Source organism: Chelmon rostratus, chromosome 17 (assembly GCF_017976325.1).
Source record: "Chelmon rostratus isolate fCheRos1 chromosome 17, fCheRos1.pri, whole genome shotgun sequence".
Classification (NCBI taxonomy): Eukaryota; Metazoa; Chordata; class Actinopteri; order Chaetodontiformes; family Chaetodontidae; genus Chelmon; species Chelmon rostratus.
This window is the reverse complement of record NC_055674.1, coordinates 19,920,371-19,946,863: the sequence shown is the minus strand read 5'-3', so window position 1 is coordinate 19,946,863 and position 26,493 is coordinate 19,920,371. Positions and strand designations below refer to the sequence as shown.

Here is a 26,493-nt window from a genome sequence, read left to right as displayed (position 1 = left end):
TTTGAAGCAGTGGATGTGTCTTTACCAGCACAGATAAACCTCAATCTGCTGCCCTCTTCTGTCCACATTTGTCCACTACAGCTGGAAGCACAGCGCAGAGGTCAGAGTGAAGCTTCTGTGGAGGATGATTTCGCTCGACATTAAAATTCAAAAGACAAATGGAAAATAAATTTGTGTTATATTTTAGTGCTCAGGACAATTAGCCGTAACAGAAATAAAAAGGAAACTGAATGTTGAAATGACAAATTGAAAAATGCAAAGTGATATTTTAAATCTTGAAGAGGAAATTAGAAAAGACTGACCCTGTTACATCAAACAGATTCATAAGCAGACTGCTTACTGGAAACTTAACCTGGTGCTGTGGTTTATATTTGATTAAAATGTATATATTATATACAAGTAATTATCAACTGCTTTAATACTAACATGTCTCTCGATATAATTAATGATGGTCTCAAGAACAATAATGTATCTGTATTCCCACTGAGGAATGTGGAATTGTATTCTGTAACTGCATTAGACAACTATCATGTTCTGTTTTTTACCAAATTCTTCAGTTTAGTTACTTTATTTTGAAATGTCATAACCGGAAGTATACATGCTATCAAGTTCGACTTGACAACCTAGAGAGCAGGTTACGCTTCACCCTCAACCAATACACAACAATGTATGAATAGAAGTAATAGTTACTTTTATTATTGTATAACAATAATGAAGAGCTGTGAATTTTATACTTGAATAACAATTTTACTGATATTAGCAAAGTGCCGTTAATGTCAATTAGTATTGCAGTTCCGCACCGTGACCACTGGAGGGCAGTGAATACTCAACACAACACCCTCAGATTAGCAGTCAACACCCTATAGCGTCAAGTCAGATACAATATTAGAACACACGATGCTTGTTTTCCGGTAAAAATGTTTCAAAATAAAACAAATGAGGTAACCAAATTTTTCTCTGTAAAAACTTGCTGCATCACTGCAGCAGGCAGCGTGGTTGATGGCAGGTACAAATACGTTATCTGCTTTTATTGACCTTAAAAACTCATTCATTGTATTCATGTTGCCATAGTGTACCAGTTCAGTTATTTATTTATTTTTTTAAGCAGGAAAAGCAGCTGACACCGTTGCCATCGTCTGTCAGGTGAGTTGAATGTATGAGAAAAGCAAAGAATAAACACAGCTGTCTGTCTGAGCATTTTAAAAAGTCCAACCTCAAATCAAAAGCCAAATATAAAACACGATGACCAAGGTGTTCAATGTTCACAGCTGAAGGTCCCAACAGCTGTGGAAGAAGTATGAAGATCTTTAACTTAAGTAAAAATACTCCACCACAAATAAAAGTCCTGCGTTCAAAATCATACCTAGGTACAGGAGCATTTTCAGCTTAATTTAACAACAAGAGGCTGATCATTTGTTTTTTATGAAAAGTCTTAATCTGTAACTCACAACTAAAGCTGTCACATGAATGCACTGGCGTTAAAGTACAGAATTTCAAGTACCCCAAAATTATACTACATTACTTGAGTAAATGTACATACTGTGGATATATAGAAGTCCATTTACTTCCACTACTACCTTTACTCTTAGTCCACTACGTTTATCTGACAGCTGCAGTTACTGGTTACTTTACTTCACTGAGATTAAACCAGTGGCTCCCGACCTTTGTGACTTCTGGTCGGATCCCTTTTCGTGTTTCAGCCGTCTTTGAGTTGTTAGCGGCTCCACCAAAGACACAGTTCCCCTCAAACTTATCAGATGATTTCATTTAAATAACTGTTTGATGCCCAGAGAGGTCAAATGGTCCAGTACTTCACAAAAGAGCAAAGATTAAAGCAAAGAGAAGAGTCCTCTGCAGAAAAATTAATATATCAGAACTTTGCTTCTTCTTCTCCTTCTTTAACTGAAAATGAAGTACACTAACTCAACACTGTTGTCAAGCACTGCTTTGACTCACTTGGGAGTTTCCAGTTTATAATTCTTTGTAATTTAGCTTTACTACAGTGTTCACTCCACCTGCCGATGGCCACAGCAGTGTAGTTGTGCACTGTGTCGTGTCTGATTTGGCCAGCAGAGGTCGCTGTATCTCCATGTTGTAAATGCACTCCTTGCACAGAGCCGCCAAACAGCTTGTAAAAGTCAACCAGCCACCAAAATAAGCAACCAGTCAGTTCAAACAGTGAGTCATTGCATGCTTGGTGTGTGCGGCCAGCTGGCTGTTGCTTGTTACTTAAATTCCTTGATGACAGTAAAGGCAACCTACAGTCTGTCGGTGGATCAATCAGAGAGGTAAAAATGTTTAAAATGATGCTGATCCGCATCTAATGAGGGGGGAGCAACCTCTAACACAGCTGATGGCAAAGAGGGAGGAGGAGATCGAAATGGCTGCGGGGTAGACAGGGAGAGGGGAGGAAATGGGGTATAAAGGAAGGGGGGGAAAGGGAGGTGGGGGAGATGAAGAGGAAATCAAGATGGTATAAATGGAAGAGATGGGGGAGAGGGAAGGATGAGGGGAAGGACGCAGGAGAGCAGGGGTGCGGAGGAGAGAGTGAGGGATGGAGGAAAGTGATGGGAGGGAGGAGGAGGAGAGGGAGGAGCGGAGGGGAGGCAGGCGCTCAGTCTGTTTGCTCGCAGGAGGAATCAGCAGCAGCAGCAGGACAATGGACCGTCTCCACTACGGATCCTAACGGGCGCCGGGCTGTTTCCCGCACGCTGGAATAGAAGGTAGGTTCGGAGGAGCCTGGGACGCTCCCCGCGTTAATGCGGAGCTCAAATCTAACGTTTGTCTGTGAAAGAGGAGACAGGCTGCAGGAAGGAAGCGACGCAGCACAGCAGACAGACTCACAGCAGGGCCTCCCGTCCGTCCGCCTGTGGCTCCAGAACCGGCCGGTGACCCTGTCTAACACAGACGCAGCTGTAGCTGATCGCCGTTCATGTCTGTGGGGGCTGGATTTTAACGAGCAAGCAAATCAAGCCTGAAAAAAACATCCGGAACGCCACAGCCGCGGTCTCTCTTTTGTAGGGAGAATCTCGCGCCGAACTCCGTGAGAAATCTTACTGATTTTGATTCCCGTTCATGCATGCTGAGGTAAACACCTGTAAGGATGTGAACTAAGGTTTCTCTGGATATACCGACGTCTCCTGACGACTTCGGCGTATGAGTAATTTATCAAACAATGTGTAATTCAAATTAAATCTCGATCTTAAAGCGCGAGCACAGTGCACGCCGCCTTCCGCTAAGCTGTATTTTGACGGAAGGGTAAATGGGGGAGGACACTCGCAGCACAAATAACAGTTGAGCTGTTAACTGTAGTAAATGCTGCTCTGTGAATTACATTCATGCCGAATTAACAGGTGGCTCGTTGAGATTCGCAGTAGCTGTTTGATCTAACTTATTAACGATTCGTTTTTGCTCCGAAAGCAACGCGTCAATAAAGGCTGCGCTTTTCGAAGGAAGTCCGGAGTAGCGGCATATGTTGGGTATGCCAACAAAGCCTCTCTGTAGCCAGCAGCAACAGCAGGAGCACGCAGTGTGTGTGTGCCAGATTGAACCGTTGCAGCAGGCCAGGCCCGGGAGTCTCCTCTACAGATGCAGGGATTGTGTGTGAATAGATGGAGTCATTGTAGTTGCCATAATGTGCCTTCTGTTGAACACTGTGTGCGTGACGCACATAGACACGCAGAGTTACAGAGATGCTGTGCAGGCGTGGAGACTTAAGGACTTATTACTCATGTCTGAACGGGCAGTATATTACCATTTCAGTGCAGAAGCATCCACAGCAGTGGCTGCAGTGTCTGCCTCTGTCTCGCAGACTGTGTTGACCACACTGAATACGCACGCAGACAGGGACAGATGTGAGCTCCTGTCCTCAACGGTACAGTATAGGATGAGGCAAGGTCATCTTTGCCATAGGAGCCAAACACTTAACACATGTCATTTAGAAAAACACAGGCTGTGCTGTTTGTGTGGTGTAGCCTGTATTTAGTGAAGGGAGGGGCTGCTCAGGGACTTCCCATCAATAGGTTATAAGTAGACACATAGATACTCTATTTATCTCCAGGGGGAAAATCACAAGTCAATAGTCATTTACCTCCATATGCTGAGGATTATTGGTGCAGGCAGGCAGTAGTTGTGCCGTGATGTATTTATTTTAGATTGTATTGACCTGACTGAGACAGCGTGTGTGCATGCGTGGGAGGAGGACGGTAGCTCTGGGTAAACACAATCCATTGGAATCTGGTTGCAAGAGAGATATGTCAGTGTGGACAGACAAGCATGACAGGGATGCTCATGACTGGGAGCACCACATATTGTATTCTGCACTTGATCATCCTTTAAATCTGCACTGCGTCCCTCTTTGTTTTGGGTTTCTTTGGCCTGATGAGAATGATGCCGCTCTGCAAACAGTAGCACCAAGATGCTTGAAAATGTAAAACAGGACAACCAAACGTGCAGTTAGGAGTGAGATCCCAGTGACAGGAAGCAACCCCCAAACCGCAAAGGATTAGGGGTAGCAGGAGGCAGATGTAGTTCTTGGAAAGCCGTGTGAGTGTAAGATGCAATGTGGGCTGGTGCTCGCGCTTTGCTGAGCTATTTTTTTCTTAACTGGTGGGAACACCAACAAAGAAGATGTGGATGCTCCTCCGTCACGCTCAGACGGAGTTATGTTTTTGTTTGTCTTTGTCGTGCATTTCAGGTGTGTGTGTGAGGCGTGTGTTTTTCAGTCAGATCAGGAGCCACCAGATTAGTCTTAACAATAACAGGAAAAAGGCCGGGAGCAGTATTAGCTTTGTGTGTGTGTGTTTCTGTATTTGTGGGGTCCGAACGCTGGAAGCCCTAGAGGTGCTTGTAAAGGTTATCTGCTTTACATTGGATTTGCTCACTCTAGTTCACATGATCAGTTTGTAAGAATCTACTATTTGGCAAGACAGAGTCACAAGATACACTGTGACCACACATACTGTGGTCACAGTGTGTGTGTGTGTGTGTGTGTGTGTGTGTGTGTGTGTGTGTTTTGGTCACATCGTGGTCAGCTGTGCCGTGTGGAGTCACTGTGGGTCGAGACAGGAACATTAACGGTCTTTCCACCCGCTCACTTTTATCTCCCCAAAGAGTTTCATTCTGCACCAGCGCAGCGCCAAACCAGCATCCAGTCTGTTAGCGTTGCCATGGGAAAGGATGTAAACCACCACACAAACAGTAGCACGATCCAACATGTTTTGTCCTCTCTCGCTTCACATGCATGTTGCAGCACATTGTTGCTCAGTGTTTGCACTCGCAGCCACTGTGATGGCTGAGTGGAGACTTCTGTGTCAAACCTTGGAGTGGCTCTTAGGAGTCATTGAAAGTGAGGGCTTCAATAACAGCTGAAATGTTAAGTCAACTCCCAGAACATTAAGCACCAACTATTTTAATAATCAATAAACTGTCATTTTTTTAACAAAACAAGCAGTTTTTGTGATTAACTTTGTTGACCTCTGATTTTTCCTCTCTTGACATTTCTAGCTTTAACATACAACGTCTTCAACACTATTGGTGGAAGTGCCATGAAATTTGATAAAGTTATTCATGTTCCCCTCCCGATGGAGCTGGTGATGCCTTAACGTTTAGCACCCTCATCAGCTCCAAATTTTAATTTGTCCTGTTATTTATGATGAAAAAACATGCAGAGCTAATACTTACCTGCTAGTGCTAATTAGCATATGTTTGCATGCTAGCACACTCAAGTATGATGGTAAATATGGTAAACATCGCGTCTACTCAGCATCAGCATTTTAGCATTGTCATTGTGTGCATGTTAGCATGCTGATGTTAGCATTTAGCTCAAAGCTCAAAGTAGAGCCTCACAGAACTGCTAGCATGGCTGCAGACTTTCTCTTGATCGCTTTTTTTCTACCAAATAAACCAAATGATTATTCAGTTAATTTAGAAACTGCTGAATTAATCAAATTGAAAGTAATAACAAGCCCCAGTTTAAGTCAAAAACGTGCTCCATGCTATACTGAAGGTTGTTGTAAACCTCGCACCCCCCTCCCGGACACAGCCACAGATCTGTAGAAAAATAGCGAAATCAACAAAATGATTGGCTGAGCCACACGTGGCTGTCGCTCAGCTGTGGTTTCAGACTCACAGACAGCGCTGTTTACAGTGTGTATCTCGCCTCCCTGAGGCTGTTGCGAGGTTAAATCAATGAATTTCGTTTTGTGGAGAAACTGCCCCCTCACAGATTTTACCAGCCCCCTCCGTCACTTCATCCTGGCGCCGGGTCTGATGACGACATCGCACCAAGCTGTTGCAGGGCACCCTTATTTGGGTCTCTTGGTGGAAAACTTGACTTTAGCATTTGGCATGTTTGGACTCAAAGAAGCAAATTACAAGGCAAGGCTGCACTATCGGACTGCTTCACATTGTGTTTGCTTTGCATCGAGCAGCGTTTGAATCAAAGGAAGTGCATGTCGTATCATTGTCACAATGAACTTAAACAGTCAGAATGAATCTTCACACCTCAGCTGTGGATTTTCACACAGATCCCACTGTCTGAGTCCGTTGGAAAAATGAGATGTGTCTCTGGCTCGCTCCACATTTGATTAAGTAATCGTCTGAGTTGCAGAACCCATTTCTTTTTCTCCTAATCTTTAAAGTGGGAGATCCTTGTTCTATTAATGCGGCGCTAAGCTGCGGTGTTCTGCTCGCCAGAGATCAGCTGTTGGATGTGGGGCCGAAGCACTAAGTGAATTTCTCGATGATGAAGTGTGTGTTTCTGCACGTTTGGCTGCGTTGGCTATCGCTGCTCATGCTAATTATCCATGTATCTCTGTATTCACATCTGTATGTTTATTCCAGACTGTGAAACATGTGACTTTTTAACAAAGTGACCATTGTTGCATCACTATCACTGAGCTCCCATCTCAGTAGTGCTCCATTGGAGGAATAAACATGTTGGGAGCCATGTTTGTTTTCTTGTTGAGAGATAGATACGACTCTTGTGTCTTTATGCTAAATATGTAGCTAAAATATGATTTAGATTAAACAAATTACATTAACTGTAATGTGCTACTGGATGAACTAGAGGTGCTTGTAGGTATTTTGTACCCTTGGACAGAGCCAGGCTAGCTGTTTCCCTGTTCCCATTGTTTTCGCTAAGCTAAGATAACTAGCTGGTGGCTGTAGCTTCGGATTTACAGCACCCTACTCAGTGGCATCGGCCTTCTCATCCGACTCAAGAAAACAAATAAGCTTATATCCCAAAATGCTTGTCCGTAAAGTTTGCTTTCTTGAGTTTTGGAAGCTAGTGAACATTTTAGGAATGTGAAGGGAGGATTGAGCTAATTAGAGCACAGACATACCTGAGATTCAATGTAGTCATGACAGTCATGTCAGTTTTTATTTTTGCTCATATTTATCATTTGAACTTTAGTTGCTTTTTATGATTATAACTTTATTAGATTCAGAAAACCAATTTGGCCATTGTGTGCGTTTCACATGTCGGGTCTCATTGCTGTGGTTGTCAGAACTAGAAATGAAGCCTGATGAAGCATCTGACAGCCCGAACTGCAAAACGCAATCAGCCAGTAAATGAGATTGTGATCATGAGCAAACAGTTGGATATCTGGGGACCAGGGCGGCGCTCTGTATTCATGAACTGACTTTGTCTCAAAGTAAGTTTGGCATTCAGAGCAGCAGCATGAAGACACGTGAGGTCACAGTGCGTCATCGTTTTAATTGGATTATTTTGACAGCTCCTGGATCACCATGTGGGTGTTACAAAAATACACGGTCAAGCAGTTGTTGTGCTATTTGATGTTAGTTTGGCTTCTACACTATTATTTTTATCAAAGTTTAAATCCAGTTTATCTGAGAGTTATTTTCTTATTTGAATAATCAATGTAAAATGCTATAAATGGTGAACGTCTCAGTTTCCTGAAGCCCAACTCAACCTATTCAGACAGCTAGTTTCAATCAACAGTACAAAAAAGATTTTTCAGTGCATCATAGGAGAGGATGAAAACCAGCTAATATTCACATTTGAGGAGCTGAAGTTTGTGAATCTTCAGCATTTTTCATGAAAAACCTTCTCACAGGCAATGTGATTTCCATTAGTTGGGACAAGAGAAATTGTTTTTGCAAAACGATCTGTATTGATGGGGCAGAGGCAGAGATAAACTGACTTTAAGTCCAACAACACTGAATCCTACATTTCTCATAAAACAGCTTATTAGGGACCTTTGTCAAGGCTGTAATGAAGATTTCTTTAGAAAAAATCCAAACCAAATCCAAGATAATCCTGATGACATCATCATTTGGTGGAGTGAATTGGGGCAGCCTGGTGACTCACAGCTTTGAGGCCATGAACCACAACTCTGAATGTAGTCACCGCAATCATATCAAAGTTGAACGCAATATTGAATCCATATTATGTCTAAGCTTAAGCACCAAATTTGACAATTCATAAACAATTTTATCCTGCAAAAATGCTAATTATTCCCTTTTTCTAGCTTCTTGAATGTGAGGATTTGCTGCTTCCCTCTGTTTCATATCACTGTAAATCGAACATCTTTGGGTTTTTGGGTTAGTTGGGCAAAACAAGACATCGCCTTCGTCTCTTGGAACTTCTGACAGGATTTGTGTCTGCTTTTTTTATTATTCATAGACTAAATGGTTGATCAGTTTATAGAAGAATTAATTTACCATTTGGTAACTGGTGATCATTTGCGGCAGCCCCTCTCCTGCCAACAGAACATATTTTAGGAAAATAATCCAAAAAGTGAAATGAGTAGCATTGCACATGGTCAGTGTCACTGCAGCAGAACAGAGAGCTGTGGAGGAAACCTCACTGAACTGAACTAGTTAAAGTAATTGTTTCGAGCTCTGACTTGTGTCACTGTGACCTCTGGCCAAAAACAGCTGGTTTCTCTTCTCCCATTTCTCCAGTCCTCTCTTCTCTAATCTAGTCTAGATTGATCTGTTCACTTTTGGAATCAAATACAGCAGCAACTAACAGTTATTAACAATCAAAAAATTACTTTTGTTCAGTGAAATCTTGAAATTCTTGCTGTTTCCAGGTGTACAGAAACTAAAATGCAGGTGTTTATCTCTGTTTCATATCATCAAAAATAGAATACTTTGGGTTTCGTGGTTGCACGTCAGTCTAAGGAGAAAGCTTGAAGACCATGCTGTGGGTCATGGTGACTCATCTTTGGAGTCTGTTATCATTGATGGATGTCACAGAAAATGATTCATCACAAGTATAAACCATCGACCTGTCTGTCTGTCTGTCTGTCTGTCTGTGTGTGATTCAGGAGGTGAATGTCAAACAGCTCCAGGATGCTGCCGTCCTCGTCCCTGCTAACCTGCTGTTCACCAGGGGGCATCTGATTTACCAAACATGATGAAGACTGAGCCCCCGTCGGCCACGGGGGGCAACGGGACCTCCGGTGGCAGCGGCGGGGGAAGTGGGAGCTCGAACCTGAGGAGTCCCTCGCCCCACCGCAACGCCTACCAGGCAGGGTTGGCGGCCCTCAAGAAGGCCACTGACCACCTCAACAATGCCGCCAACGGAGGCTCTGACCCCGCCTCAAAGCCCACTCCTCTGCCCCGCCCAACCGGTAGGGGCCGGAAATATGGATCAAACGTTCACCGCATCAAGAACATGTTCATGCAGATGCAGTCTCCTGGTGATGAGGAGGACGGAGCCAAAATGATTGGTAAGTCCCCCCACTAGTTGGTGTTTGGTCAATTATTATTATTTTTATTATTTTGTTACCATTTTGCTCCCACAACTTGAACCTTGGTAGCACTGAAGCAGTGTGCATGGGGCTCTAATAAGAGCAATATTCAAGGTATTTGTTGTGGTTGTTGTCTTTTTTTCGCCTATCCGAAACCAAAATCACGTTGTAAGGAATTGACCAAATGATGTGTATCTGCTATATGTAAGTTGCAAATGTTAGCATGTGTGGCTGAAGTAACTGCTGATCTGGGAACAATAAGACCTAAGTTGTGTGAAACTAGAGCAAACCTCTCGCTCCCCTCTTTCTTGCTTGCTCTTAACCATCCCTGTCATTGGCAGGTAAAGAGCAGGCTGTGAAACTGTCCCTGCCGAGGGCGTCAAGCCTCAACGAGAACGTTGACCACAGCGCCCTGCTCAAACTCGGGGCCGTAGTCTCAGAGAGGGTCAACCGTTTCGACTCTAAAGGTGGAGGGGAGGGTGGGGGCTCCTCTGTGGGCCTCTCCAAGCTCCAGGAGACCAGGAGGATCTTCGAACAGCGGACTTTGCAGGTCAGAAAGCTCTTTATTTTACTTGTGTGTCAGATTCTGGTTCAGGACTCTTTGACTGACTATTGTGTCTTCCAGGAGAAGCAAGCTGCCACCAACCGGATCTTGCTGAAGAAGGAGCGGGCATCGGGCTTCCAGGACAGCCGTCTAGATGTTGTGGCTCGCTTTAACGGATCTACGGAGGCTTTGGACCGGCTGGACGACCCCCCTGTTCCCACTCCCGCTCTAGCTCCCCCTACTGTTCCCGCTGCTGCAGCTTCAGTCGGGCCCAGTGAGGCTATCAGCCCCACCGTCAGCCAGCTCAGTGCTGTGTTCGAGAAGGGCGAACCACAAAACAATCTCTACCTCCCCCAGCGTCGGTCAGGTCCTGCCCTAGCGCCAAAACCCAAACCTCCAGCCAGAGCAGAAGCTGGTGGAAGGAAGGTAATAAGAGGTTTGCTTAAATGGAAAAAAAGAAAACAACAAACTGCAGTAGAAGTGACTAAGCTGGGTGAAGGTAAGTGCATGATTAGATGATCTCTCCTTGTCTTCTTGTCTCAGGTGAAAGTGATACCTCCAGGGAAGGAGGACCACGAGGAGGTGGCAGCAGGAACTGTGAACACCCAGGCAGCAGTGCTACCAGAGGTGACAGGGTCTCTACAGAGGAGCACAGGAGGAGTGATGCCCAGCGAGGAGAAGGGGCTCGTACAGTCAGGAGACCAGCTCTCCAACTCCTCCCACTCCTCATCGTCTTCTGTGGCTGTCACATCCTCATCTTCCTCTTCGGAGGTCAAACAGGAATTGGTGGTCCAGCCAACAGAAACTGAAGCCAGGGGCTCAAGTACAGTGGGCCCCGAGCAGGGACCACAAGCTGATGAGCAGGACGGCTCCACAGGGTCTGAGGCCGGCGCCAGGCTGGTGCAGGCCGACGTTCATGCCTCACTGGAAAATGGAGAGAAAGAGTCTCCCGGTTCATCTCCCTCCTCGGATGAGAAAGGAGCGGACTCTGAGGGGAGAGGCGAGGAAGAAGAGGAGGAGAATGACGACGATGGCTCAAGGAAGGATGATTACTCTGAGGGGGATCTGGTAGACATCAGTGCGTACAGTGGGCTTGGGGAGGAGGACTCTGGGGGCAGCCAGCTGGATGATGAGGAGGATGATGAAGATGAGGAGGCATATCAGCCGGAGACCAGCTGCTCCGAGATCCCGGGCCTCCCTGAGGAAGAGGAGCCTGTGCCATCCAATAGGAAGATTCGGTTCAGCACTGGGCCAATCAGGGTGAGTGGGTTTTTTTGTTGAACTGTTGAGGAAAAAATATTGCATTTGTAGATTTGGAAGTTTCCCAATTGATGCTGTCAGTACAGTCTCAGGTACTGAGCAGCCATAAGAGGAAGTCCCTGAGACTTCTTCTTTGGCTTCAACATTCAGTCATTGTGGTTGCCACTTCATTTAAACTAGACTGAAGGTCCCAACAGTAGTAAACCTGTGCAGAGCAATAAGGCAAAATAGTATTCTGAAATGATATTCTAATCATAACAGTTGATATTTTTAAATTGACAACATGAAATATCTACATGTAATGTGAGTAGTAACAAGCCCACCCCCACTCCGCCGTTCACCTCACGTCTTTGCAGCGTTGCAGCATCCTTCAGCCCATTGTTTTGGTTTTCAGCCCACAGCTTTTCTGCTTTGTTCACTGTCACTGCTCTCAGCAGCGCCAGCAGCTGTTTTCATCGAGAAAGCTCCGACGCACCCACAGTGCACATTCTGCCAAGTAACAAACAGCATGCATGTCGCTGCTAAAGAACTAGTTATTCTTCTCAGAAGTTGGTGGAGGCCAAAACAGAGCCAAAGGGAAAGTCAATATTGGACTTGCAAATAGCCAAAAATGCTAATATTGCCTCTGCTGGATGTGTAAATAGATAACTACTTGCTAATGTGTTTTATAAGGCGATAGCATGCTGTGAAAGTTTCCCCATCCTTTACATAAGAAAAAGTAGAAATACTACATGGTAAAAATACACTGTTACAAGTCTGTAACAAGTCCTACATTCAAAATCCTAGTACAAGTACAGAAGTACTAGCTTTAATTGTCCAAAAATTGGACGGTACGGTACTTGAGTAAATATACAGTAAATATACAGTAAATATATATATATAAGTTACAGTACTTTCCACAACTATGTTGCCAAGTCAAATCAGTTGCTGCAGGCTTAATGACAGACTATGAATCCTGAGTTGTTTGATTAATGTTCTGAGTGCTGAATGGTTGGTATCTGGTGATTAGATAATTAAATGGGAGAAAAAAGAAACTGAATGGATTTAGTGAACGATGAAGATGTGTATGTATGGAAGCATGGAAACTGAAAGAGGAGTGTATAGAAACAATTGAAAGGACGGAGTGACTTCCTCCTTCTCTAACATCACGCAGACACATACAGAGGGGGATTTTCACTCGTTGATTTCACCACAGGACTTCCTGCTGACTGTAGCTCAAACTGTGTGTACGAACGTAGATCTTGATTTAAAAGAAGCACTTTTCGATACTGGATTGCCCGTTTCGTCTCCAAACCCCCCGCCCCCCCCCCTCACTGCGGCAGTCAACCGGTTGAGCTCTGTGGATTGCGAAACATGTCTCAACGTGCCGTGACGTAGCTGTCACATAAAAAAAAACATACTTGGTCTGTTGACAGCATTGAACAGCATACCATAGAGAATAGCATGATAATATAACATGCAACAGAACAGATAAGAACAGGAAATAAGATAGAACAGTCTTGGTATTGAAAGACGGGATGTTTAGGCAGAGGTGAATGTCGTTAGGCAGGACAAAGACTAGGTAATAGACACTGACAGTGTTCACCGAGGATCACTTTTCCTGCTCGGTCATGTCCACTTGTAGAGGATCAGGAGGAGGAACGTGTTTTATTTCAGGCCGGGCATCAGGTCAAAAAGGAATTCTTTACATTTCCCTGGACCTTCAAACATTTAACCACTGACCTCTTCAGCCACAGTGCAGCTAAAAGTAGGGTTAAAAGTAGGGCTGTGGCCTGAGGCGGCCCGGTTTACTACTAAGGTAGCTGCTGCAGTTAGCGGCCAGGCGAATCCTGTCTAACCGCGTCTGCCGCTGATGTGCAAACCACCTGTTCACAGATTCACAAAACGGTTGGGTTCAACGTCAACAAACACACACTCCCAAAACATCACAGCGGTCCCAGTCTGATGTTCTCTGATCAATACTGTGCAGTCCACATTCATTCTGATTTTGAATAGCAGCATATGAAATCATGTATCCTGCTATATATGTGGCCTGACATACACAGCAAACACCTCCAAAAACATTGGCGGTTATAGAAAACCTGTAAAACCCGCTTAATTGCAACTTTAACAAACAACATAGACAATATATTTATTGGAGATAAAGTGTGAGAATTGGCTGCTGGACATTTCAGTCATAATGATTCAGCTGTTTGCTGGTTACGCTGTTGAAACTAGCTCCACAAAGGCACTTCCTTTAGCTGCTCTCTGTCGCATCTCTAGCAGTTCTGCCACTGCTAACGATGTGCAACAGATAAGAAGATTCATTTCACCAAACCACAATCAATAATACACTGACACACCTTGCACCCTTCCAGCATATGAAATGTGATGTGAGGAAATCAGTTTTCATAGTTTAAACACGAAAATTAGACAGGTTTCCCTTTTACAAACTATCAAGGACGCTAACCCACCTCACACATGTAACATTAGCATAACAAGTGACGTTAGCATAAAAAAGTCATGTTAGCATAAAAAAAGCAACGTCAGCATAAAAACGTAACGTCAACATAAAAACAACGTCACCATAAAAAAGTCACATCAGCATAAAAAAGTCATGTTAGCATAAAAACGCATCGTCAGCATAAAAACACATCGTCGGCATAAAAAAGTCAGAAGCCCCTCATTGTGGATATTACACTACTAATGCCATACTAGTTTGTCAATGAAGGAATTGAGAACAAAGCAGTTAGTGTAATGTACAGTGTAAACTAACTTTATATACTAGCTAAATTATTCATATAACAACCGGTGCAGAATTTTTACCCAACTTTTTCAAGTCACTAAAAGAAATGAACACTTAGTGTATATTATATCCTCCTCAGCAGACATTCTCACAATTCTATTTGTATGAATAGTGACGACAGCAGTGGCAAGAATTCAACTAGTAATAATCATAACAGAGTACATGTTGTTTATTTATGTGGTTCAGAAGGCAACTTCAGTCAAAGGGGGCAAACAGGTAGCAGCATGAACCACTATACTCAGTGTGGGCATCAGCATCCGGATCTGCTTCCACTGCCAGACACACCACTTCCTACTTGTGGCCTTGTCAGCACAGCAGGGACATGAAATGAGCAGACCTGCATTGGAGTGGCAATAAGTACTTATTCAGAGTGCTGTTTTTGACAACAGAACCAGTGACTTCTCAGTTTAGTCAAAACCAGAAGAATCAGTTATCTGTAGTTACTCTGCACATGATAGCAAATTCATATTTTATGGATGGATTTACACCCTGGCCGACATAATGTGAAACAGCGTGCGGTGTGAATGGAGCCCTGCAACAGAAGGCGACATGACGGTCCCGCTTTGTTGGTATTTGACCCGGTAACTTTTCTCACACGTTCAGAGAGGTGTTATGCTGCAGGGAACAAAGGCAGCCAAGAGGCTCACTGCCCGGACACGTTGGGTGGTGTTCAATTTCAAAACCGGTCGGTAATTCTGACATCATGAGTTACTTCATCAAGTAAGAAGTCAGCCAGGAGAGTTCAGACCTCTTCTTGTGCTCAGTAAGCCTCCACCTGCCTCTGCGCCATGTCATTTTGTAAAATTTCCTCTGCATTTGATCTTCCAACAGAAATGCCTTGCAACTACAACAGTGTTCAGAAACTTATTTCAAAGTTCTGGATGATGGGCTCTTGTGAACACAGTGTGATGGTAATGGGCAGTGAGTGATTAATCCCAGGCTGTAGAAAGTAGCCAGACTGCCCTCTCACTTTTACTGACACATCCTGGATTTGTCTGTGAGGAGTCGTCTACAAGGCTACCTCTGTAAGTCAGCTGGAATGTGGCAGGGTGTGTTTGTTTTCCTTGAAAATGCACGTGTACACATACACACACACACACACATACACACATGCACACACATACACACACACAAAGGTTGGGAAAACTGATAAGAATCACAAAGTGGAGCTTTGTTTGGAAGAGGAGACACCTGGTCAGTGTATTTTTTACACTTTTTACTAAATTGAAAGTTAAGTGATGCACCTGATCCTGATCCTGAAATCATTAACACAGCGTCTGGCGAAAGGTTTAAAGGGCTTTCAGCCTCTCTTCATCTCCAGCATGAACAGCTCTACAAAAAGTCAGAAAATCATGATACATGCCTCCTGAAGGTCAAGGTTACGTCATCAAATAGCTTGTTTGTCCAACCAAAAGTCCTAAACACAAAGTCTATTACAGTTTGAGAAATAGAAGCAGCAAATCCTCATATTTGAGAAACTGGAACTAAACAGCTTAAATAATTGACAAAATTCCAATTATATTTGTGTCAATTGGCTAATTGATTAGTCAAATAATCGTTTAAGCTTTACGCATTATTAAATGTTGGCTTGACTTGCATTCCAAAATTTCAGAATGTATGTAAAGCAACAGTTTGATATTTTGGGGAATAAGGTTATTTATTGTATTGCCAAAACATAGATGAGACAGTCAACACTACTGTCACGTCTCTTTGGAAAATGTGTACATGGAGCCAGCAGCCGTGTAGCTTAGCTTAGCCTAGCCTAACAGCTAGCCTGGCTCTGCAAACTAGCCGACATCAGTGTGTTTGCTCCTGTTTTACCTTCATTGTATTTATTTCATGTGGAGTTTTTCCGTTTGTTTGTTTGTGTTTTTTCGGTGTGATTGAGTTTTGAATCAATTTTGTTTGGCATGTTGAGTGGCCTTCGATCAAGACACACAACCCATGGCTTCAAGCAAAGAAGCACAAAGGCAGAGGGACCGCACAGCGTTGTGTTGAAGGTTTACCCTGCGGGACTCTGTGGCTTGGCTTTTATCCAGCGTAGTAGCAGGTTGGCTGTGATTGGTCAGATTATGCGGAGGCTGTCATTCAAGAGAGCATTTGTTCCAGAGCATCCCATGAGCAGAGCCACACGACCAAACAAAAAAACTCATTATTCTTGCAATGAAAGATTAAAGGTACCAAATACTGTATACAACATAAAGATAATAACTTAGTGTAGTGAGACATATGATTATTATATAGCAATATCTTGGATTTCTATGTTTTTGATTATATAATGTGATACATGGGGGGCCATCTGGGACTCTCACCTGTGGAATCAGGTGTAGGCACTTTATTTTTCTATACGCAGGCACATTTACTTGTCATGCTGAATGCTCCTTCGGCTGTGAAAGCGGCGGTTTAATGTCTGGCGAATGTGGCTCTGCAGGAGCTTTGTCACATCCGAGAGGGGTCTGGGTTATCTCAGATTGAGCTTGGGGGCTACAAATTCATAACAAAAAGCCTGTGTTACCAGCTGGAGCTGTGCAGTTTGAAAGACATTGTCACTTACCGGCAGGAGGGTCTAAGGAAAGATTCTATCAGACTGGAGCGAGACCTACATGAAGGGCTAAAAGTCACTATATGTCAGCCTCTGCTGGTATGATTTTGGGCGTTCTTTTCCTTTTTTTTTTCAATGGGTCTCTGTAAGTCTCTCAACTGCTTGGAAACATCTTACTAAATCACTGGAGTGAGCTTAGCTCTCAGCATGCAGCTGCTCAGTTTGAGTAGTACATGTTGCCAGCTCATATGCCGGTAAAATGTTGAGGTTTTAAGATATTTTTGTGTGTGCGTGTGTGTCATGTTTGCTGTGTTTTGTTGGCTAATTTTTTGATCATTTCTTCTGTTGTTGTTGCTCTTCCTGTTGCTCATGTCAAAGACGTTATTGCTGCGCAGGTTTCGGTGAGCTGGTTCTTGTCAGTAGGCGTGCGGCACATTGCATGTTGTTGTTCCACCAGTTTGCTGTTGTCTCTTGTTTATTGTTGTGTCAGTGGTGTGTTTATGTGGCAAGGCCGAGATTGTGTGTTTGTCACGTGTACAGGGAATGCTCTGAAGCTTCATGCACACACACACACACACACACACACACACACAGCTTTAAAGTTACTCAACAGGAAGGAAATGTGACGACAGGAAACAGTTTAACAATCACGCCCTCTGACCCTGTTTGTGTTACAGTGTGTGTGTGTGTGTGTGTGTGCGCGCCTCAGTCTTCTACATTCAGGAGAATGTAAATAATACTGTAACAGTCACCTCCTACACATAAAGGCCTTTGGCTCGGTCTCTGTACGTTGTCTCACGCGCACTAATTAGCATATCTGCCAGACAGGCACAGAGAGAGAGAGAGCAGGTCAGTGCCAGTGCCAAGCTCACGCTGGGCACATGCTTGTGGTTGCCAGGGAAACGACACCACGTGATAATGGAGTTGGTCACCGGGGAGACAGATGCTGCTGACCTTTTTAAAGAGGGGGGAGGGGTGTGATAGAGAGCGGAGGAAAGGATGGGACAATATATGGGGGGGACTATGAGAGCATAGTCACACATATTTTGTGATTATTTTGGAAAGTGTTGCAGATTTCTATGAAGTGATATCTTTGTGTGTCTCCTGTATTCTCCGTCATTAGCTTTAAGGGTGGTGGAATTTGAGTTGGCAGACCCGCTGCTGGAAGATTTAAAGTCCTGTCAAAAGTGTAGTGTTAGAATCAGATGAAGCAACAGACTTTTAGTCTCTGAATGTTCCTGTGAGCCAATCAAGACCGTGCTGGTACTAGAGCGCCTGCAGAGCTGCCTAATTATTGTTATTTGTAATTCTAACAATGACATGTTTGCTAATGATATACAGTGAAGAACTACATGTGTCAACTGTGGCATCGTTACAAGTGGATCAAATAAAAGAGGATAAAGTTTGAATAATGAGATTGCATCCTGTATGATAAAGTACCCGCTATTCATTCTCAAATTAAAATAAAAAAATCATCACCACATATATTCCTTATACTTGTAACCCCATGTAAAAACCAAAAGCTGCACATATCATTACATTATATTATATTATATATAAAGTAATATACATTTGTTGTGCAATATGTACACACATATATACACAAGTAATGTTTCATTTACAGTGTATATAAACTCACTGACATTCCGCCCAGGTGGATTTACATACACTCAGCTGCCAGTTTATTAGGTACACTTAGCTGAAACTAATACAACAGCCCTGCTAATAAATCCTCCCTTCAGGAATGTTCTAATGTTTGGTGTTGATTCAACTTTTGGTCATTTTGAAAGGCTTCAGTTTGTGATGCCATTGAATTGTATTGCATTGTCCTTGTGTTTCTGATATTTTGTCCACCTCATTCTATAAGGATAGACTAAATATGGCAGTAGCTGCATAAACACAAAAAAGCTTAAAGGGTTGCTTGAATAATTCATTAATAATGATGGATGTGATATGTTTTGAATATTTAAATTTGTATTGTGAAATTGATGTGTATGTGTTATCAGTATCTTAAATTCATTCGAGAGCTATTAAACATGCAACCAGAGAAGGAGGCTCTCTGACCTTTGACCTTTTCCCTGTGTGTAGGTCTTCACCACCTACTCTAACGAAGACTATGACCGCCGCAATGATGATGTTGACCCCATGGCAGCCTCAGCCGAGTATGAGCTGGAGAAAAGAGTCGAGAAGCTGGACCTGTTTCCTGTGGAGCTGGAGAAAGGTACACACACACACACACAAACACACACCTCTACAATCATTGAGAGTCACTCAGTCAAGCCTCTTATGTAACTACACACACACACACTCACACACGTGCACATGGTGGACATACGCTGTCTGCTACCATCTCCATTATCCCCTTATAGGATTAAATTTAGCGCAGATTAGCCTAATTAGCAGCTAGTAATTCTAGAGGTAATGGATTGGAACCAGCAACCATGCGTGACGGCGGCTCTCAGCACAGTATAATAGCTGTAATACTGACATAAAAGCATTGAATAAGGATAAATATGTTTTATTGCTTTGATTGTCACTTCATACTTCAGATCAGTATGGCCGTAACAAAAATGAATACATACCTGATGCTAGTAACAACAAGGATATATGGACATGTGTTTAATTAATGCCATCATATCTAAAAAGATACAATTCAATATGTTTCATGTCAGTCTTTTGATGATATTTACATTATGTGTGTGTGTGTGTGTGTCTCAGACAGTGATGGTCTGGGTATCAGTATCATAGGGATGGGTGCAGGAGCTGATATGGGTCTGGAGAAACTGGGCATCTTTGTTAAGACGGTCACCGAGGGCGGAGCGGCGCAGAGAGACGGCAGGTACCCTGTCCACCTACCCTTCATGCATCTGTCCTTATCAGTGTGTCTCACACATGATTCTGAATAGAGATGCTCATGCTCTGTTATCTGTTTCTTTTCAACAAATCTCGTGAAAAGACCAACACCAACAATGTGCCAGTCAGACTCTCAGCTCTCAGATTTGCTCCTACACAACTATCTGCAGTAATTTCACTATGTACTATCTAACTATGTACAGTCATTTTAGCAAAGGAATTTCCTAAGTCAGCTGGGCACTGTGGTTTTTGCCAAACATTACTCAAACAGGAGTAAATAGTGGATTTGTTGGGGATTATTTTCAGACATGGATAAATACACATTTCAAGGTTCAAGGTGTTTTTTTTTTTTTTTTTTTTTTTTTTTTTTTTTTTTTTGAAATTATACAAAATGCAGTTGAATGAAAAACATACAGAAAAATATATCGTCGAATCCGGTTGCAGGCGGAAGTGTTGCACCATACGCTGTAGCTGTGGTGGCATCTCACTTGTGAACCCACTTGTGAGGGTGCTTCGGCCAAGAAAACGGTTATATGTTCTAAAAATAGTCATCACGTGCCATTAAAAGTAGCAGAACATAAAATCAGCAATAACATTTGCTTCAATTTTAACATTTTCTGTCCTGTGGTGTCATCAGCTGCTCCACCAACAAACTGAGACTTTAGGAAAAATGGAAACTAAAAGCCACAAGCCTCTGCTGCATGACATCATTATTTTCCTAAATCTCCATTATTATTAAATCCTCGCATTTCGTTTGCGTTATCAGCGCCTTGCCGACAAAGGACAGAGGAAAGCAAGGAAACATGGAGTCTGATGAGCTCAATTATAAGCTAGCAAGTAATTCCTGCTATGTTTAATTCTAGCTCCAGACTGCACTGACAGAGGGAGTACATTATTGTTATTTTTTCTTGTCATAGCCAATTTCAGATTAGCATTTAGAGACTGAAAAACAATTGCATTGACACAGACTGCTTTGATCTGCCGGAGGGGGCGAACAACCGAAACATCTCTGCTTTCACTGTTCCGCTCTGCCATAGCAGTGATGTGTTTGAGAGTGCAGCACACAAATCAGCCCCCGGACAGTAGAAGAAGACAAAACACTGATATAATAGCACAGTGAGGATGGGACAAAAGCTGTGGGGTGGCCATTTGTCCTCTTTCTCTGTCCATTTTCACACATGCCGTATATTCTGTGTGTGTGTGTGTGTGTGTGTGTGTGTGTGTGTGTGTGTGTGTGTGTGTGTGTGTGTGTGTGTGTGTGTGGGGGTGTGTGTGTGCAGGATCCAGGTGAATGATCTGATAGTGGAGGTTGATGGAACCAGCCTGGTTGGCGTCACTCAGAGCCTCGCCGCATCTGTTCTCCGCAACACCAGCGGCACTGTCAGGTCTGACACACACACTCACAATCTCTCTGTCCTGCAAACACACACTTAGAACACAGTCAGATTTTCATTCTGCTCAATTCAGACATAAAATGCGGGCTTGATCATTTGGTACTGGGTATTTTTTGCACATTTGTTATACATATGACACATATTCAATGCTTTTTTTTGTTGTCAATTTTCAGGTTTGTGATGGGTGCATTTAACAGATTTTGGATGTTTTCCAGGTTTGTGATTGGTCGGGAGAAGCCGGGCGAGCAGAGTGAAGTGGCTCAGCTGATCCAGCAGACTCTGGAGCAGGAGAGGTGGCAGAGAGAGATGATGGAGCAGAGATACAAACAGTACATGGACGATGATGAAGAGGTACATGCGTAGACTAACATGCACTGCTGCAGCCTTGTCTTTCGGAAGATGTCAAAATATGGAAACATTTGTGTTCAAAATTGAAGAAGTACAGTGATCTGATCACTCAAACTACCTCCCCAGGTGCTCCAGTCTGCACTTCTAAAGCTGGTTTTCTGAAACCACATTTATTAACTCAGAACATCTTCAGCTAATGTTGCTCTGTCAGCTTGTGAGGCTTTGTTAGCTGCAGGAAATCAAAAGAGGGAGGTTTACGAGAGAGATAACAGGAGTGAGATGAACAGATGAGGAGAGGAAAGAGGAGTCTCACATTGTGGTGTGTGCAATTATGTGTGCACGTGCATTACTATTGCTGTGGGGACATAAATCTGTTCAGCCCCGTTGTGGGGACCGGCGTTGTCATCCGTTTGGCAACAAAACGCAGGTCCCCGTAATGTAATCCAGGACGTGAGTGAAAGTCAGTGTAATGTCCTCTGAAGTGTTGGAAGCAGATTGTGTGTGTGTGTGTGTGTGTGTGTGTGTGTGTGTGTGTGTGTGTGTGTGTGTGTGTGTGTGTGACAAAATGTCGGTCTGTGTGCCACCACGTGGCCTGTAGATTCAAATTCGGTCCAGTTTCTCCACCTTGTGGTCAGAGAGGGTAACAGACAGCTCAGTACCTGAGCAATAACCCTTTTATTTGCTGAAGTGTTCTAAAACTGATTATCAATTAAAGCAAATCACAGTTAGCTATTCAAAATGTATTGATTATTCCAGTGGCACACTCCATTCTCCATAACACTGTGGTGAAAAGGCTGAATATTCATTCTCCCTGTAATTACAGCATAACTAAATGGTAAGTGAGGTTGTCCAGTGTGATTAAACTGATGAGTACTCATCACCAGGGCCACAGCTACCAGTCAAGATTGTGTTCAATGTGTTGTTGGTGGCTTGTCAATTATTTGGTATGGGGTAGGATTCTGTGGGTTTGATGTAGCCTAATAATAAACAGTCAGAGAGCAAGCTTGCCTTTGTGTCAGAGTAGAACAGTGGAACCAGAGCTAAAGACATAGTGTGGTCATTATATCAAAGAGGGAAATATGAAGTGCAATGCTAAATTTGGTTTAATGCATTTTTGACAGCAATAATGTTGCTCTCAACCTGGAAATATATGGTGGCTGGAAGTTAATGTGAAGCTAACTTACTCTGTAAGACGGAAGAGGAGAAGATGACAAATGATGAGCAGGTTATCGATTGTGTGAATGCTTTTAGTGGAAGACAGTTACAGGCAGGGGCTGGTTGAGTTGATTTTATATGACACGTACTGCTCCAAATGGAATTATACAGCAACAAGTGAGGAGAGAAAGAAGCACTGCACCACTGTGATCTGCAAGTAACATTTTAAATAGATTGTTTCGGGAACATTTTGGGAAATACATTAATTTCCTTTCCTAAAGCTCACTAAGCAGCGATAACCCGCACTTCAAACCACAACTTGTCAGTTACGTTTCAGTTTTTCTACTGAATAAACAAAAATATGGAAATTAGTGAGCTTTAGAGGTGCTGGTAGGCAGATTTTGATGCTTTGTTTGGACAGAGTAAGGCACCCTGATTGAACAGATTAAACAAAGGAGATATATGTGCTAATGGGTGAGCTTTAAAGGTGCTGGTAGGTGGCCTTTGTTAACCTTTGAACAGTGCCAGGCTAGCTGTTTCCAGTGTTTAGGCTAGGCTAAGCTAAGCTAACCGACTACTGGCTGCACATATTTACTGTAGAGGCACGAGTATAGTATCACTCTTCCCATCTAACTCATGGCAGCAAAAGAAATAACATGGTTTTTACACACACACCAACAACAACAACAACATGTCAAGTGTTGTAAAAAGTCACAAATGTAATATTTCTATTTTTATTTTTTCCCCATCTCTGTCTGTTTACCTGCAGACAGGTGAGTATGCAACAGATGAGGAGGAGGAGATGAGTCCAGTGTTTCCAAACTCCATTGAGGTTTTCGACCTGGCCGAGAACCAGGACATGTTGTCTCCTGTGGAGCTGGACCCTGAGAAGCTGGCCCACAAATTCAAGGAGGTATATGTGATTTTGATCATTTGGGTCCCGAACAGAATTCTGTTTTTGTGTGTTGTTTTTGGTACAGTTCCTTGTTGCTGTCATGCCCTGTCTATCTCCCTCTGTCTGCAGCTCCAGATCAAACATGCAGTAACCCAGGCGGAGATCCAGCTGTTAAAGAGGAAGGTGAGACCCGTTCACTTTCAGTCCCTTCTGGACACACACAAATAAAGCACACTGCAATATCCAGGTTATACTGCAGTGGAGAATGTAGACTAGCATAACATCAGTTCCTTTGCTGCCTGAATGATGACTTAACGCTGCCTCTACCTCCCACATACCACCTCCTCCTGCCACACTCCCACCCCTTACCTCCAGCTGGCTCATGCGGAGCAGGATAAGTTGCGTTGGCGGATGGAGTGTGCTCAGTTGGAGCAAAACATCCGGGACAGTAAAGAGAGGATGGAGAAACTGGAGGGCTATTGGATGGAGGCACAGTCGCTGTGTAAGGTAATTTATTAGAGAATAAACATTAAGAAAGGACGAATCCATCAGTCATGAACGGACAAAGTATTTTTCTCATCATTGGAGAACTCAGTTAAATAATGAGTTTATAATCTCCCCAAAACTAGTTGTTTTCATTTAAAATAACTCTCACTTTGTGTGTGTGCTTCCAGGCAGTGGATGAGCACCTGAAGGAAACCCAGGCTCAGTACCAAAACCTAGAGAGGAAATACAGCAAAGCCAAGAGACTGATTAAAGAGTACCAGCAGAAGTAAGGAAGGAGGGACACATTAAAGGTTTGAGAGATGGAGCAAAAGACACATAAATTTCATTTAATGTGTGTGTTCTCTGTAGGGAGATCGAGTATCTGAAGAAGGAGACGGCTCAGCGTCGAGCACATGAAGAGAGTGAGGCAACACACAAAGAGGAGGCGGACAATCTGCAGGAAAAGGTCAGTAAAAGACTCACCTTAACCCAACATGTGGAAAGGCACCACTCATCCTAACCAGTGACTACTGAAAAAGCAGTGATGCTCTCTGTTCAGTGCCCCCACTGACCTGTGGTGTTCCCCAAGGCTCCAATCTCGATCCTCTTTTAGTCTTCTTATTTTCATGCATTGCACATATTTTTACACATTGCGAATCCCCCGTTCAGTGCAGATGCACAGGCGTTGGAGACTGACTCATTGAAAACAGTTCATGCAGTCCCATGAAAAATCATAGGTCAAGTAGAACTCATCTCTCTGCTAATAGCTCCATGAGGACCGCGTGTTCCCGCCAGTCCTCCCCCGGCGTCTACATCCAAAACACTGTGTAACTGGGGCAACGACAGCGTGCGTCATCCTCTTTTTAACGAGTCTGGCCAAAGTGTTGCCTGGAGCTTTGCATTTTTAATTACAGTGCAGGTAGACGTGTGGTTGTGATGAGCAATATAATGTGATAGAGACTATTTGTGGTAATTTTATAGCAGTGTTCCCAGAAACAAGAGACTGTTTTTCAAAAAAACTTAAAATTGATTTGAGAAACAAAAGAATGGCAGTGCACTGGATCATTGTGGCGACCAAATAAAATCAGGCACTGTTGCACACTGAAAACATTGGATCTTTAACATTGTTTCCACAGATCACAGACCTGGAGACCAAAGTGGATGCCCTGAAGACCCCCAAACCCTCCTAGACTGCTGCTACTTCCGACCTCCTGTCTGTGACTGGAGGAGGAGGAGCTCTGCGTTCATTCTGACCTGGGCTGCATTTTATTCCAATCAACCATTTACTGCACAGAGAGGTAGTAAAAAGAATAACAGGGATGACAATTGTAGAAGAGAGGACAAGGAGGGTGACATACAAAGAGGAAAGAAGCAACCTCTCATCTGACATCTGCCAACAGCTTAGAGCTCTGTTCGTCAGTAACCAATCCCAGAATGCACCTTCTGTAATACCCAGAATCCTCCTTGTGTGTCTTTCTGGCAAACGGCTTGGCAATCAACACGGAAACCACATTCAACAACCTGTACTTTATTTGTGGATGATCTGCATTGGCTTCTCCTCTCTTCAACAACACCAGGATTCTTTATTTAATCCAATTTCTTTTAAAAAAGGCGCTCTTATTAAATAGGCTCGTCACAAAGTGCTTTATGGAGTGACAGAAGGCATAAATGCAGGACAAAACAGAGCCAACAAGAGGGGACAAACGTCACCTGATTGTCGTTATACTACTTTTGAACTAGGTGGTTGTTGAACCATTCCTTTTTTTGTTTGGGACTGGACTGGAGTCTTATGAAGAAGACTAACATGTTTTCTGTCATGTGGCATTGATCATTCCAATCAAAAACTACCAGGAGAAATGGACACCTCATTTTTCACCTCAAGACTCAACAAATTCTGAAGTGGAACCTTGGTAGTGACACACAAGAACAACAATTAAAAAAAAAAACTCTGAAAAGGAAATAGCCACCACCTGCTGATAGTTAATTAATAAAAACTATGAGACAAGATGCCCAACAAATTTCTCATCAGTGACAAGAACTGTGAAAAAAAACAGAACGCCCACCCCAGCCTTTGGTTTCTCTTTTCTAGCCTAACTCTCTGCAAGCGATGGAAGGAATCAGGCAGAAGCGAGGTCTGAACTGTGGTGGCATACTGTTTGTATATATTCTATACATGTATTTAAAGTGTTTAAATGGCTTAAGAAATGACGTGGGTCTGATATCCGAGAGTAAGGCAGTGCAGTGAATGGCGACGCCTTGCTGTGGAGGGTGAACTAGTTCAGTAGTCCAGATTCAGTCTGTTTCATCTCTTTTCTGTCAGTATCAATGGCAAACAGGGTGTGAATAGTCTATTATGTGCTTATAGAGCTTCTAATGGTGTATATTTGTTGGTGTTTACTACAGTATCTGTGGGTTTACATGCACACCAACTATCCTGCCATTCAGGATAGTCATGTGTTATATTCTGCAGGGTGCAGGGTTTTCAGAAATCTCTTATCCAGGGTCA

At 43.3% G+C, this 26,493-nt stretch overlaps 1 protein-coding gene across 1 annotated transcript; it reads left to right on the top strand.

Moving 5' to 3' along the window:
• Nucleotides 1-2,611: 2,611 nt before the first annotated feature.
• On the top strand, nt 2,612-25,982 carry LOC121621510 (neurabin-2-like). Its single transcript, XM_041958019.1, has 15 exons — nt 2,612-2,723; nt 9,300-9,704; nt 10,067-10,275; nt 10,351-10,695; nt 10,813-11,529; nt 18,945-19,077; nt 19,575-19,695; nt 20,990-21,094; nt 21,319-21,454; nt 23,376-23,519; nt 23,631-23,684; nt 23,877-24,008; nt 24,176-24,273; nt 24,357-24,453; nt 25,124-25,982. The coding sequence occupies exons 2-15, from the start codon at nt 9,386-9,388 to the stop codon at nt 25,175-25,177; spliced, it is 2,664 nt and encodes an 887-aa protein (XP_041813953.1). The 5' UTR covers nt 2,612-2,723; nt 9,300-9,385; the 3' UTR covers nt 25,178-25,982.
• Nucleotides 25,983-26,493: the final 511 nt, after the last annotated feature.